Consider the following 15,893-nt stretch of genomic DNA (forward strand, 5'->3'; position numbering starts at 1 on the left):
CTGCCCCCTCACGTTCAGCTGGAAATTGTACTCCTTTGTAATCCTTTGTACTCCTACTTCGCATGTTTCTGCCTGCAGAGACTCGCTTTGCTCAGAAAAAGTCTGAACCAAATGACCCGGACAATGGGACAGAGCAAATAGGTTGGGTACACAGCTGGCAGGTATTAATGACTGCTACACGTGACAGAGTTGGACATTGTCTGCCTTCAGAAGGTCCCTTGCTTGAGTAGTGCCAGGGAATTGGGCTTGGAGAAAACTTGCACTGAAATAGCGAGGGAGCTACCTCTATCACCAGCATTGTTGCTCATTCACAAACTCAGCCATCTATCATATTTTCATGCTATATTTCAGGGGACCATGGTAGTCAAGTCATTGTGTACATATAAAACCTGAGGCACTTTAGCTTACGTTGGTTTCTAGTAATGCGTAGGTGCAAGCTGGTATGTGTACAGTCTTACTTCAGTTTCATAGAATCACAGAATGGTTTGGGTTGGAAGGGACCTCAAAGACCACCCAGTTCCAACCCCCCTGCCATGGGCAGGGATGCCACCCACTGGATCAGGTTGCTCAGGGCCTCATCCAACCTGGTCTTGAACACCTCCAGGGATGGGGCATCCACAACCTCTCTGGGCAACCTGGTCTAGTGCCTCACCACCCTCTGATTGAAGAATTTCCTCCAAACCTCTAATCTAAATCTCCCCCATTACATCTTGCTTCAGTATAAGTCTGTTCTTACACACCTCTAAGCTAAACCAGAAAATCACTGTTCTACCACGTAAATGCTCACACAGTCACTAACTGTTTAAATAGCTGTTCAGTTAAGTTGGTTTTAATTTATACCTTAATCTGTGTAATTTTTTCAATTAACTTGCATGCCCATTTCTTCTTCTTTTTACTTTCCACTCTGTGGAATAATAATAATAATAATAATAATAATAATAATAATAATAATAATAAAGATTCAAGAGAAATCAAGGAACTGAATCCAACATACAAATTTATGGAGTTTGCATATTTGAATTACAAACATTTTTTTTTTTAAGTTTGAACTCCTAAAGTTCATTTCTTGAACAAAGATGAATCAGCTAGTGAATGTGGATTGCAGAGAGAATGAGGAGACACTGAACAGTCAATGTTGCTGTCAATTGATAAGAAAATGCACATTATGCTAAGGGAGCTTGGTAGGATCCTGAAATTATTTTATAACAGTCCTGTGGGATTATTGACTTGCTCTGGAGTTGCTGCAGCTTAAATGAGTGCTATTTTCAGTTTGAGGTGTTATGGTGAGCTGAAACTGTCAAGATCCAGGAGCATGGAACATATGGCCAGATGATCTTGAAGGTCTTTCCCAACCTTAATGATTTTATGATTATGATATTACAAGCAGAGGTGAGACTCACCTGTAGCAGAATGGAAGAGTTGAGGAAGCTATTAATTCACCTATCATCACTACCTTTACTGATCACCAGTTCACATCAGTCCCCCAACAGTGCACAGCTGAGGCTTTAAGTAACTGCTGCGAGTGCACAGCTGAGGCTTTAAGTAACTGCTGCGAGTGTACAGCCCAGAGGTACGCCTCTTGTGGCAGGTCTCAGAGTGAGAAGTAGAACTGAAGTGCTGACCAGCCTGCGTCCTCAGCAGGGCTGGGGAGGGGAGGCAGGAATGTGTCCTGCTTGTAAGTCAAGTACCAAGCAACATTAGCTTTGGTGTACTTTTTCAATTGACTAATGTTAATGAAAATTAGTGTTAACTGAATCTGGTTGACTAGCCTTGACTGAAGTTAGCAAAACATTAAATGGATTGTTGAAGATTATTATAGTCTTGCCTTTGAAGTTCTTGGCACTGTATAATGTTTCCCAGGGCTCAAACATCAAGGATGTGAACAGCAAAATAAATCAAGGACAGCTGTGACAAACCGAAGAAAGTAAGTTCAAATAACTCCAAAGCTCCACAACTAAGATATAAAACAATGAACTGTGAGATAACATGACATCTGCTATAACACTACACATCACCGGTGTCAATTCTAGTCATCAGGCACCACACTGGGAGGATGACTTCCCAGGTGTGATTTCAATTCAAGTGCTTAGGAACTAAAATAAAATGTGTGAGAAAATTGGGTGACATGTAATGGGGTGTTTAAATGTCAAAGAAAGATGCACACAGTAGAAACTTCTGAGTGACCTTCAAAGTACAACTTAGGTAGCTGTGATAATAAGATAACAGCCAGCACTGGAAAAACTGGCACAGTGCTGAAGTTGAATACCGTAACAAGTTATCAGCCTGGTGATAATTACACAATTAAGAGTTACAGTTGCTGGAAATTATTCTGTGAGAGGCGCTGCTTTATTCAAACCTCACAAACCTTAAATCAAGATTTATTTTTTCAGTTGAAATGCCATCTGCAATATTTAAAATTAGTGTTCATGTTACATTTTCACCCATTAAACACCAGTTTCTCATTGTTTAGAAATATCTGTCGGAGGATGCGTCCATCATGTTTCAACACAGAAGGTGGTCATGGGAGCTGGATCTGTAGGTGTGACTGGAGACCCCTGAATGCCATTTCAGCATCTGTCATAAACTTCTGTGAGACACTGGGAGAATAACAATCTACAGTGAGTGCACTACATTTCCTTCTTAGGAAAATAAGAAAAACAAACAAACAAACAAAACCACACAAAATATAATTGTGCCATTGTATAAATCCGTGGTGCACACCTATCTTGAATAAAGCACGTCATCTGTAAGCCACTACAGGAGATAAAGAAAAGGGCCTCCTGGTACATCAGAGGTACAGACAGGTTTTTGCAGAAAAAGAAATTAAATTGATTAGATCATTTCAGCTTGACAAATATAGAGAAAGGAGATACAAGAGATGTATAAGCAATTAAGAATGTAAGGAAAAAAATATTATCTATTCTGTCTCAAATGTAAGAACTGAGGAATACCACTGAAATGAACAAGTTATGGATAACAGGAGAAAAGACCTATACAACATGTTGTGGAACTTGTGGGATGTTGTGAAGGTCAAAATGAGTGTGATCCACAAAAGAGTTGGACAAATTCACAAAGGCTGATTTTTGTGATGCTTGTCCCTACTAACCATGAGATTCCGGTTTTAGCTATAAGTTGGAACCCTAAATAAACTCAGACCCCTTGAATCACTCTTCTCTCTCCGTTGGAGCTGGTTATTGAGTTACTTTTACTCCTTTTCTTTTCTTTTTTTTTTTTTATTTTTAATTAATAAATAGCTAAAATAGCAGTGACTTGCATGTTCTATGTTGTAGGCATTGATTAATGCCTATTATCATCTCCCACTAAAACAGTCATACCTGATGATGTCAGCCAGCAAAGCATCATGAAGCAAGAGATGAGTCCAAGACTCAAACAGGGAAAACTTCAGCCAATTAGTAGAGAAACCAGGTAGCTCATTGCTAACTCAGATAAGCACTTTCTCATCCATTTTAACAGGCCAACAGGGAGATGCAAAACAGTTACATTCAAATTAGGAGAGAATAAACAGACGTAATCAAATCTAAATATTTGTGTAAACTACACAGTGGCCTGGAGTATCTCACTGACATAAAAGTGATTCTGTGCTGGAAACACTGGAGAACAAACAGCCAAGCATAAAGCCAGAGAGCACATGCGGAAATACCTGGGGAGCAAACACCATCAATACATTTAGAAAATCAGTTTCAGAGTTTCACAGTGCGTAGCTGCGACAAGCACAAAACCCAGATGCCCCGTGCTTACAAGACAGCTAAAGCTTCCTTTGCTCTTTCCTTGCTTTTCCTTCCTCTTTCCTTGCTATGCTATTTCTTCACCAGGCCAGCATAGCCCTATGTAATTGCAAACAAAGAGGGTCAGTCATGCCATACTGATGTCGTTCATGGTAAGGAAAGGTAAACCTGGACAGCTTGGTACCCAACCTGCACTCACAGCTTCTCCTGAATCTCAGCCAGGCAGCAAGGACATTTGTAGTTACAGAGCATGTCCTCACATTGTAAACACCAGTGCAAGGGGTGGCAAGGTGCTGTGATTTCTGTTAACATCGGCATGAAAGAACAGGATGGATTTTTTCATGAACATATTAATTATAGGGACAGAGTTTAAATCAAGCATACATGTCATTTACTATGTAAGTACACCACAAAAGCCTTTTGCTTCATCTATATTTTCTGGCTAGATCTTCAGAGAACATCTGCCACTGCAAAAATTGTCGTTCAGGGTCAACTGCTTGTTGGCAAAATTAAGAGCAATACTTTTATCGCTTGCCCTCTGAATTTAATCACATAATGCACTCACCTCTAGAATTATTTGGAACAGTGTTATCATAAATAGAAAAGTTGCTGCAAACAATAACACTTAAGAAAGTATAATAGATAAATGGAATTAAATGTTTTTTGTTTGTTAGTTGTTTTTTTTTTTAATACCATGTAGAGTGTTTTTTGGCTAAATTTCAGTCTAGAGACCTTACTAATAGCGACATAATAAACATAATTCTCTGTCATCTGGCAAGTTATCATATGGCCTTGCTTCTTGATTAACTGCAATCTGCATAGTAGTAATCTCAGAAAGTGGCTTTTTGCAGTTAATGTATTATTAGTTTTTGAGACACTGCTAGGGCTAAGCATTACAAGTAGATCCCAGCAAAAGTTCCTGCAGACGACAGGTCTATTACATCTGTATGAGTCTAAAATTAAAAATAAAAATCAGATAATGTGAAAATCATAGTCAGGTAAAATACAGCGTATTATGCAAAATAATTAAAAATAAATAAATCAGGAAGATGCATCCAATATTCCATTCATGGAAGAGTATGTACAGAGAAGTACATTGACACGGGAAAATAACAGTGAAAAATAGCAGGATGAAAATTCAAAAATCAAAGGCTGAGAAGTTTGTTAACATCTTGTTTCATTACTTTGAAGAATTCTTGGAATTTAATCCAATGTAACCTAGGTTCACAACCACCTTATAACGTTGTATGCAACATATGGCCGTTTCATACAATAATCTCAACTCTCTACCATCACCATGCACGTGGCATATCTGCTTTTGATGGTCCATTGAATATGTTGGCGGTGAGCTGCAGCACCTGCCGGAGCACTCCTCATCCTCAGTGGCCTCAGGGACCATAATGCCATTCTAGCATCACCCTCATAGGTCGAATAATTAAACCTCAGGGTGTAGCCTTCCAAAAAGTAGCAGTTAGCTCCATTCTATCGTTCTCAGCTTTCTTCCTGGAGCAGGCTATTCTCTTCCAATCCTGCTCCCCAATATACTTAGGAGACCATCTAGTCCCTAGTCCTTTTTAGTCCCAAACCATCTGCTTGACAAGAAACTGCAAAAAACCCTGAAGACGTCTCTGCAATAAATGTTTTATTCTGAAAATCCTAGCTATCTGCATTTTTTTTCTCCTGATGCTAAATGCTAGAGATTGTCATGGGGCTAAACTTTTTTTTTTTTTTTTTTCCATTTTAATCATGGTGACAATGAGTAACTGGAATTTTCTTACAATTCTGTGAGTAATGATTAGTACTGAATGTATCACAAGGGATATCAGTGTCTTGAGATACTGAATAATTTGACATCATGGGGTAAGCTGTAACTGGGCCAACAGAAGTAACTCTGGTTTTGTTCGTCAGATGTGTTGGCTTCTCAGATCTGCATTTACTTTCGACTCAGAAAATAATTTCATTGCCTGTACAGTGAGGAGAGATCCTTGTCATCTCATCTTCCCACATCGAGGTGTTGGAAGCTGGGTCACCAGTTTTGGCATGGACCTTGCCTAACGGAACTGCATTTCCTCAGGAAATTGGTAAGTGGATAATGAGGCTGCTCTCATCTTGAACTGCTTGAGATGAGATGCTGTGTGAGGCTTGAGGTGAGATACTGACCTTCAAGCCCTCCTTGGAGAGCTAGATGAATCTTCCCCCAAGATTTAATGATTTGAATGAGAGAAATATCAAAGGAAATAAATTTATTTCTCACCTCCCATCTCAGCCTGGATCTGTTGCTACTGTCTTTCTTTCAACTTCTCTTCCATGCCTGATTCTCTCTCCCTCTTTTCTTCACGTCCCACTTCTGTTCTTACTATCCGTCCTCCCCATTCCTTTCTACATCTCGTTCCTATATTTTTTTCTTGTTTCACACCACTTTCTTTGGTGAATATAGCTTGGTGAAGTTTTCTTTCCAGACATAATGAAGAGACTGACTTTCTGATGCCTTTTGCCTTTTCCTTTTTTTTTCTTTTTATTTTTTTCTCCTGCTGAGATGTTGAGAGCAGGACAATGCTCCTACCACAGCTCAGCTTTGGCAACATTGTAAACAGGTTCTGTATTTCAATAGTCCCAAATTCGTTCCTATGAGAAAACCTTGCTATGGTTCTGCTTCATCGCAGCTGTGTCTGTTGGTGCTCCTTCCACCAGATCCTTTGGTATCCAGTTTCCCTGTGCAGAGCTGCAGCAAAGCTATTTCTTTGTAAAGAAATAGCTTTTGTAAAGAAATAGCTCTGGTGCTCTGTAGCACCTTAAGTACCTTCTTTTTAATGCAATAAAGGACTGGTCATACCTGATCATTTTGAAATATCTCAGTACAAAGCACTATCTTTATTTGAGAAGCATGCTCTAGTGAGTTCATCTCATTGCTTCAGCACCCCAAGAGATCTGTAAATAGTTTGAGAACACAAGAAAAACACTTACTTGCAAGGCACATTTGTAAAAGAATATTAACTTATCTAGTATTTTACTGGCTTTAGTTTTTCATTTTGACTACATTGGGGAGCTATTTCTCTCCAGTTCACTCCGGAGAGAAATAAATGACAGAGTCAAGGACGTTTGCGTTTGCAATCCTATGCAAATATTGTATTATCTAAAGATTATTCCCTTATACAATTGCTATTAGCTTCATGTAACAGTCTTTTTCCTTTGTCAAGCATCAATTCACAATTACTTGACCGGCCTTTTCGCACTTAATTTCCCGAAAGGACCACTGGGTGGCAGGGTGATTATACACATGCCTACTGGAAACAGTTTATTTCACAGACCTCGAGAGACCAGAGTTAGGCCTGCCGGAATAGCTGCTGGTGGTGACCATCCCAGAAGAGTCGAGTGGCACCATGGGTTTGTAGCATTTTGGACGTCTCGTGGTGGCGGTGGCACGACTGCAGTGTGCTGTGCCTGTGCCTGAGGTCCACCAGCCTGAGGAAGAGCTTCACTCACGGACGTTCCCTAGCACCGGGCTGTCTGTGTGCTGCACGGCCTTACCTAACAGCAGGATGTGATGTGGTTAATGATGGAGACAGCACTGAAACCTCTGCTTTGTGGAGTACTGCTTGACAAAGAGTGTTTGTCTTCATTAAATTCCTCATCACTCCGAGGGGGGTAGGAGTCTATCTCGTAGCAGCAGCTGTTTGGCAGCCCATCAGCCTGTCTGCATCTGTTCCAGCCACCAGAAAAATACCTCTGCAGATAGGTGCACACGGCCTGCTTGCACCCACCACCTCTCCTAATCCCTGCGGTGCCCTCCCTGGGGCAGGGAAGAGGCAGACTGCCTACAAGCAGCGTGTGCTCCATCATGGGCACCCTGGGGAGAGCGACGGTTAGTCAACAGCAACTCGGGCTGGGAGGTAGAAATAGGTAGCAAAGGACTAGTAAGGAACAGTGTCGTAGACTGGATCTCAGCTCTTAGGTGTTGCCTCTCAAGGGAGAAAAAAACAAAGTGCTTGGGTTCAAGGGTGGTTACAGTGCAGAGTCAAACTGTCAGTTCAGGCCACGGTGGTTTAAGCAAACCTTATTGATCTTGCAGCCAGATATCAGAGCATATTAGCACAGATATAGCTGGGAGACAGCTTGAAAAGGTGTCTCTTACCATTAGCTAGTAGGTGTTGTCTTCACACTTGGGATGTGGTTTAGAAACAAGCTTCTTTTCAGCTGTTAGGAGCACTTGCCAGCTGAGTCACACCCCCAGCCCGTGCAATGATCTGGATACTGAAAAAGTCTTGCACTACAGCCTGGGCTAAACATGTGACGTAGGCATAGTGCAGGCTGAATGAGTTCATAACTACTGTCAGTTAAATGCAGAATTAAATAAGAGAAAGCAAAACAAAAACAACAATAAAAGAACTAAAGGAAATGCATATGAAATCTTCAAAGATTAAGATTTCCATCAGTTTTACGGTTGCCTTTTGATGGGGAAATATTCTTGTGATGCTCAAAATTAGGAATTGTTACAAGATTACTGAAAATGCAAAATAAGAGAAATTAGAAATGATTCCTTGTCTAATAGGTACATAGTCTTATAGATACTCTAGTGTAGCAGAACAAATGTCATCATTGAGAGTGCAGAAAACAATTACACATGGGGTAACAACAAATGCTAGTTTAGCAGAGTGTATTGTTAACAGAGTTATTGAGTCTACAGGTCTGATATAGATCTCTATTTTTTTTTTCTTGAAGCTGTTCATTTGCATAAAATATTTCTCTGTTCACACGAGCAAGCACTAAACGTGCACCCATCTCATGCTCATGCTTTAGCCATCAGCCTGCACAAGGGTCTCACTGTCTTTGTCCCAGTCAGTACTTGAACATTTAACACAAAATGAAAAAACTGAGGGGCTCAGAAAGGCCCTTACAGATCATCTCTGCATATCTCAGGATCAAAATGCCTTTTTCTGTGCATTTCAGCTTGTTATTATAACAATTGCACGGTCAGTGACACATGAAATGTAAGAATCTGAACAGATACAAGTCTCACTCAAGTGCGGAAATGTTAGACGGATTGTGATAAAACCCTCCTGTTATCTCACCGTGGTGGCTTTTGCAGGAACTTGGATGTTATATTAGAAAAAGAGAAGTTTACAACATGCTTTTTTTTTTTCTTTCTTTTTTTTTCCTGAAAACTTACTAACTTTTCCTGTGGTTTATCACATGACTAAAATTAGCTTGGCCAGATGCATTCAGTCCTTTGAATCACACGAGCACTGATTCTTCTGACCAGTTTCTAGCAGACAAGTTAAATTGTTCAAACTCAGAGCAGCAAATGAACAGCAATGAATGTAATCTATGCACTGCCAAGAATGGGAAATACTATTGTACGTACCATGAAAAGAGGAGGGCAGACTGGACAATACCTGGTAGTTCCTCTGGTTTCCCTTGCCAGGCCCCTGGTACTAAGGAAGTTAACCAATTGAAACACAAAGACAAGTGACTTCTCTTTGCAAATAAGCATGGGAATATAGAAAAAAACCCCACACACTCATTTTCCAGGAGTGTTGCAAGAGCTACTTAAATAAAAGGTCTACTTAAAGGCCAAAACCCAATTTTGCATGTCTTCCTCAGTAAGAGAGGAACCAAGTATTTTTAAATTTGAGGTTTACATAATGCTGGCTCTTACACAAAAGATGTCAGGAAAAAAACAAACTGTAAACCAATCGAACAGCTCACCTGCTAATGCCTTTTCTCCTTGAAGTGCTTCACCATCTTTTGCATGAGATAATCAATGCCTTAATGATTTGTCTGTTATTTTCCTGTTTCAAAAGCTCTAGTCATTCCAGCAAGGAAAAGACAAACAATCTTATGCGAACAATGCCAGAACAGGAATGAGAAGTATGCATATGAATATTGGTAAATTTTTAATGTGAAGGTCTCACTTGAAATTAAGCTTGCAGAAAAATTAATTAGTGGGGCTAAAGAATTAGTTTATCGAATCTCAGATTAATTTATCAAGTCAAAAGTTAGGTCACAGATGCAATATTTTTTAAACAGTGTTCTGTATGCAATATTCTTATTTCACTCTGTAAACATTTATGTTTCACCATTTGTACATTTACTCAATGAGATAAGAAAGTTTATACAAATGACTAGGATGCTTTCTAAAATCAGGACTCGGATACAATGTCCCTGTTCTGCATCGTGTCCCGCAGAGAGCCATCATCTCCTTGTGCAGCCCAGGGCTGTGCTGCCTGCCAGAGAGCCTCAAGTCACTGGAAGACACTTGAGTTTCCCCTTATGCCTGTGGTGCCAACTCTCCACCAGACCCATGAAGCTCTTGTTACCCTTGTTATTGTGGAGGGTGAGTTTGAGAATGTCCCAGGGCTCCAGCTCAAAGCTTTGCCATGCTCCCAGCTGAAGGATGCCCCAGTGTTAGCTTGCTACCTTAATATCACTTAACTCCAGCTGTGCTGAGGTAAAATTCAAGTATGCATTCATATCTAAAATAAACAGCGACTCCTGAAATTGTTCCCATGTTTATTAAGAAAATAAAACATAAAAATCAACCTGCTTCCCAGAGGTTACCTCAGAGTCTTTCCCCTGCTCAGCACCCTTGCTGCCAGGATGTTAGACTCAGTGTGTGCTGTGGTTTAGTGGCCATTCTGCTCTGGGAGGGAGGCTCAAGACAGTTTAATCTTTTGCTAATCTTATGTTTCTATAGCAGTCTGTACACTAAAAACATACAAGCTACAAACATCCAAATGGGTTATTTTATGTAGCTTATTACTGACCCTTGACTGAACCGTGACCCTTTGGGTTTATGTTAGTCAGCCGTTTTGGAGTGACATCAGATTTGGGGTGACTGATGCCTAATCCTTTATTGTTAAGCACACTGTAGCTGTAAGAAATTTCAGTGTGAACATATGGAACAAATTACGAATGGGATATCAGCGCGCAAAGGCAAACATGGTAGTGTATAACCATTAAATAATTCAGTACAGGAAATTGCACTGACCTGCAAGAATAATCCGAAATGCAAGGAGAGAGATGCATTTCAGGCTGCAGTTCCACATGCACCCTGAATCAAGCTGGTAGCTCGTCACTGCCTAAGGTCAGATCCTTCCCCTTCTTCCTCTCTTTCTTCCTCCTCTTTTGTTCCTGCTCCCAGCAGCCCAGGCCTACCCTGCCTCTGTGTCAGCTCCAGTGCTCTTGGGATCCCACAGCACAGCTCTGCTCGCTAGCTCAGGAGCAATCCACTTTCTGTGACTTTGCTGCCTGTTTAGTGAATTGAACTGCAGCAGAGGTCCTAAACGTGTGAAAATTAGCAAAAGGCACCATGCAAGGATGAGCAGGCAGAGCAGAGCAGGTGACATTTCCCCCTTTTAGAGGTGGGAACGGCTCAATCAACCAAACCCAGCTGATGGAGCTGAGGGCTTATGTAGAAATGGTCTGCAATGTACAATAGCATCCTCTTGAAATTTCTTTGCTTCAGTCATGTGATAAAGCACTTGATAAAAATTACTGTGCAAATTCTTTTTCTTAAAGATAAGGTCAGATGAGATGGTTGTTCCAATTCCCTTTTGTTTCCAGCTCTGTGAATGTGTACTTTATATGTTTTAGATTGAGTGGAATTAGGGGGTATTTGCAAATATTCAGATTAAAATGATGTCTTTTGAATTCAGAGGAGGCAAGTTCAAGCTGCAGTGTTTACACCCCCAAGGTGTCCTCCCTCCCTGGCCCATTCCGCAGATGACACAAAGGCAGATTCAGGTTTGCTCCCTTTGCCATCCACCGATCACTGGGGTCTTTCAGACGCGATAAGACATTCACTAAAATGACTACATGGGGTTGAACCAAAGGTCCATCTGGTCCAATGCTCATCTCACAAGCGGCTTTAGCAGTTGTTAGGGAACAGCAGAGAAAGCATATATGAAACTTTGCCTAGCTTCCAATTATTTTTAGCACAGAGAATTTCCTGAGCTGGATGTGGCTGCTGTCTGCTTACTAACCCTCTGTACATTTCTTTTCCAAGTACTTGTCCGTTTTTTCCTTGACTCCAAGTCTGTTCTTGTGTATCCAGAGCCTCCTTTGGTAATAAATGCTCCCAGTCTCCTGCGGGCTGCGCATAGAGCCACCTCCTCCTCTTTGTTTTCAGCCTGATTTTACCAGGTCCATTTGGTTCCCTCCTAATTCTTGGTTCTGAAACTATGGTCACGGTCTTGAAATGATGACAATAATGCAAATACATGCAATTTTTCCATGCACACAGTGCGTGAAGGCAGAAAGATGTTCAGGAGGTGAGTGATCCAGGTGTATCACAATTCCACATGGTTGTAAGTGAAAACCTTTTTCGGACCACTCTCCTGGACTTTGTTCCATCCCGGCGTGCTTTATTTATTTATTTTCCTACCAGAAATGTTGACCAGCAGTGCTCATGACCTGGCACTTGACTTCCCACGGCCAAGACTGAATTCTGACAGAAATTCTCCTCAGCCCTCTCAGGGCTTCTGCACCCTCCGTCGCCTGAGGGACAAAGAGGTGAGGCGAGCGGGGGGGGGGGGGGGGGGGGGGGGGAGTCCTGTCAGCAACCCAGCTGGGGCTAATCCTGGGGGCTACATCGCCCCCTGAGGGGCCAAGCCCGGCCCGGGGCTCCCCGTGGGTGTGCTGTCAGCCCCCCGGGACCGTCCCCTTCCCGTGGGGACGAAGCCGCGGCTCCCCCGCCGTGTGACAGCCGGGGGGGGACGCTGCTGCCTCGGCGGCCGCCGCCGTGCGTTTTCTCTCCCCGCCCGTGACACAATAACACGGAAAGCGGGGCGGGCTGGGGTGGGGGGTGTGGGGACTGCCGGGCGGGGGGGCATAGGGGGAGCCAGGCGATACGGCGACCTGCCTGTCCCCTGCAGGTGGGGACAGGCGGCTGGGGGCTGTGGGGACCCGGCGCTGAAGCCCGGGGAGGGGGCCGGTCCCCCTCAGCCGGCGGTGCTGTGCCCTTAGGCCGGCGGCGATGGAGGAGGGCATGAGCAGCATGCAGCAGAAAGCGGCGGAGCTGGAGCACATGGCCGAGGTCCTGCTCACCGGCGAGCAGCTGCGGTAAGAGGCGCCTTGTCCCCTTCCCCGTGCCCCGGCAGGGCTCTGCTGGTGGCCGGGGGCGTCCCCGGGGGGCGACGGGGGAGGTCTGGCAGCCCAGCACCTGCCCTGCTGCCTGCAACACCCCGGGGTCCGTCCTGTCTGCAGCGGGGGCCGGGGGGCTGCTGCTGGACACCCCCACCTCGGGGTCACCTTCTGCTGGCTGCCCAGCCTGGGAGAAATGGGGAGAGGGTGGCAAGTGGGGAGGGGGAAAACCCAAATCACGAGTAAAGTGCTGCCGCTGCACTTCTGCCGTGGTCCCGCACCATCCCTGCCCCTCTGCGGTGGTCCCACACCACCCTTGCATTTCTCCGGTGGTCCCACACCGTCCCTGACCCTCTGTGGTGGTCCTGCACCATCCCTGAGCTTCCGCGGTGGTCCTGCACTGTCCCTGCGCCTCTGCAGTGGTCCCGTGCCATCCCTGCCCCTCTGCAGTGGTCCCACACCACCCCTGCTTTTCTCTGGTGGTCCCACACCGTCCCTATCCCTCTGCAGTGGTCCCACACCACCCGTGCCCCACAGGGCTGCTCCTTGCTCCCCCGCTGCCCTGCACCCCGCAGCAGCTTGCTCCGGGCTCCCCAGCGGGTGCAAGGGGATCCCCGCCGTCACCGCCGGCAGCAGCGCTCGGTGCTGCGTGCCCGGAGCCGTGCGCAGCACGGAAACTGTTAACAGAAATGCCTGACTCAGTTAATTTTTAATTTCTGTGGTGTGTTTAGTGTGCCATCTGTACCCGTGCACTACAGGGGAGAAAAGAAATGTTGAGCCTTTCGGTTCGTTGGTGCAGCAGCTTGTGATTCAGGAGGAAAAAGCCCGTTATTATCGTGTGTTATATGTATAACTAGAAGGAGATTGTAAACATATTTTTTTCTGTAGCTTTTGCTTGAATTTTCTTTGCATGTTTTGCTCAGATGCCAGACAAACACTGCGAAACGATAGAAACGCTGCTTGATTTGGAACCTGCCATCCTTGCTCCCAGTACAGACACTGGTGTTGTTACTGGTGGCATCTACAGGGAAAGCACCGTTGGCACCTTGTGATGCACACCAGTGATACCCGTGGTCAGGCAGTAAGCAGGTTTGTGGTCTGGCTCCAGTACACACCAGAGCCTGCTCCAACCTTCAGATTTTTCATCAAAGTAGCTAGAAATGAAACCTTGGGTGAAAGGATGTACTGGCATGCAGGCTCTGCAGGGTGGACTTAGTGCTGAGTTGTTTGTAAAAGTGCCTGATAAGAATCCCACTGTTTGTAATTTTTCTCACTAGTTGTTGACTATTCAGTTTTAATAAAAAAACAAAAAACAAAAAAACCTTCTATTAAGCTTAAGTCCTTTTATGTTTCTTGTAGTTAAATATAAAAGCAGAAGCTTTGCAGTCTTCCCCTAAGGAGAAGACTGAGGAACTGCAACAAATCTGGCTCCTACAATCAGCTCATTAGCATCACAATCAAGGATGTCATTTGTCACCTTATTTATTGAAGTAATAAAATATGGTGCTATTTTTGAGCAGGATAATCTACAGAAACAATTATTCCCCGACCCATGAAGTTACCTGTGGCCATTCCTTCAAAAATACACAGGAAGTCTCCTTGGACTGCGGTTTCGTGAGCAGCTCATCCCACGCACTGCTGCCAAAAGGGGAGATCTGCTCTCCCCCTTTCCCTCTTCCTGCTGCCCACTCCTGGCTCTGCAGTCCCACCTCCCACACACCGCCAGCTCGCATACTTCTCGCACCTTTCCAGGGGCGGATCCAGCGTGGCCACCTGGCAGGCAGGCTACTTTGCTGATCTGATGGCTGCCAACATCCACAGAAGATAGGTGGTGGGAATGTGGAGCCAGGAGGAGGGAGAGGAGGTGGTGGAGAAGAAGCAGGTTCTCCCATTTTGGCAGGACCGAGCTGTAGGATTGGCTGGAGCTCTCTTGAGAAAATGCACCCTAAATCATCTCTCTTCCCCGAGTTCTGGTTCTGTTCCTCTGTTGGGATGCTCTATACAAAGGGTTGGTTTTCTTCAGTTTTCCAGACAATAAAAGCTGCAAAATGTAAGAGAAAACTGGCTGGTAGACAAGTCCTAGCTGACCATATGTTAAAGTTCCCCTTTTCCTGTCCAAAATAAGGGTATAATTGTTAATGGCAAATGAAACCATGGGAGGTTTTCAGGATCAAAGACAGGCTATCTCAGAAGCCTGTGGGGCAGACAAACAGATGCTAGAAAACCAACACGCACATGCACTCAAGGAAACGTACTGTACTCTATTCTTAGTGATGCTTGCAAATGCTAGCTAAGCCCTGAGCGGGAGTGATGCGGTGGGACAGGTGATTATGTGTGTATTTGGGTGAAAGTGCACACGGGCAAGTGTTAGTGCTGCAAGATGAACGCGTAACTTCGGAGTAAAAGTGTAAGATGAAACTGCGAGCGTGGTGTTGCTTACACAAAACCAAGAAAATGTCGGTATTTAAAGCGCTCTTGTACGAGACCAAACAGCTTGTGTCTAAGCCCAGGTGCTTGTGGTAGCTGCTTGATTAAAATTCCTTACCACGTTCCTATTGCCCCGGCCTCACGTGCTGCCCCATTGCCGTGGTCTGTTTGCTGTGTGTCCGTCCCTCCCTGGCTGGGATCTCTTTGTGCAGCGTGAGCTGAAGGCATCGTAGCAGCACCTGGTGCAGGCACGGGGCTTTCATGCACCAGCTTTGGTCTTTAGCAATTTGTGGGAGATGAGGCTGTAATGTAAATCCTGGCGGCATTATTTATGGGAAAATAAGCTGAACTCAGAGCTGCATGTTAGCTAATATAATAAATTGTAATATCCAGTAGGGTCCTCTGCCTCTAAAGGCAGTATCTGGCTAAGCAAATACCTAACCAACTCTTCCTTTTGGTTAATGGGAACATATTTTTAAAGGCGAGGACTTCTGAAGCTTGGCTCTTGGTAGGCCTTTTAATTGTTGGACAGATGGCTACGAAACAAAGCTGAAGACTCCCCTATCTCAGCAGTGTGGCACTTCAGGAAAGACCCTCTGGGAGCTTCTTGCTGCCCTGCAGAAGACCAGGAAGAGCGAG

The 15,893-nt window shown here is 44.2% G+C and overlaps 1 protein-coding gene and 1 long non-coding RNA gene across 5 annotated transcripts in view; one reads left to right on the top strand and one right to left on the bottom strand.

The window, feature by feature from the left end:
* Positions 1 to 1,656: 1,656 nt before the first annotated feature.
* On the bottom strand, positions 1,657 to 9,419 carry LOC308190518. Its single transcript, XR_013947288.1, has 3 exons — positions 6,580 to 9,419; positions 6,001 to 6,468; positions 1,657 to 2,597 (listed from the first exon to the last, which is right to left on the bottom strand). It is a non-coding gene; the product is annotated as an uncharacterized lncRNA (long non-coding RNA).
* DEPTOR (DEP domain containing MTOR interacting protein) overlaps positions 5,671 to 15,893 on the top strand; it is an 86,783-nt gene continuing 76,560 nt past the window's right edge. Inside the window, exons 1-3 of one of the 4 annotated variants that reach the window (XM_080582041.1) lie at positions 5,671 to 5,827; positions 12,133 to 12,257; positions 12,711 to 12,806. In XM_080582041.1, coding sequence (XP_080438167.1) covers positions 12,721 to 12,806 — 86 coding nt within the window. In that variant the 5' untranslated portion in view covers positions 5,671 to 5,827; positions 12,133 to 12,257; positions 12,711 to 12,720. The other 3 variants (XM_080582042.1, XM_080582044.1, XM_080582043.1) reach the window with 3 other exon arrangements.

The sequence above is a fragment of the Anser brachyrhynchus genome (genome assembly GCF_964034855.1).
Source record: "Anser brachyrhynchus genome assembly, chromosome: 2".
Classification (NCBI taxonomy): Eukaryota; Metazoa; Chordata; class Aves; order Anseriformes; family Anatidae; genus Anser; species Anser brachyrhynchus.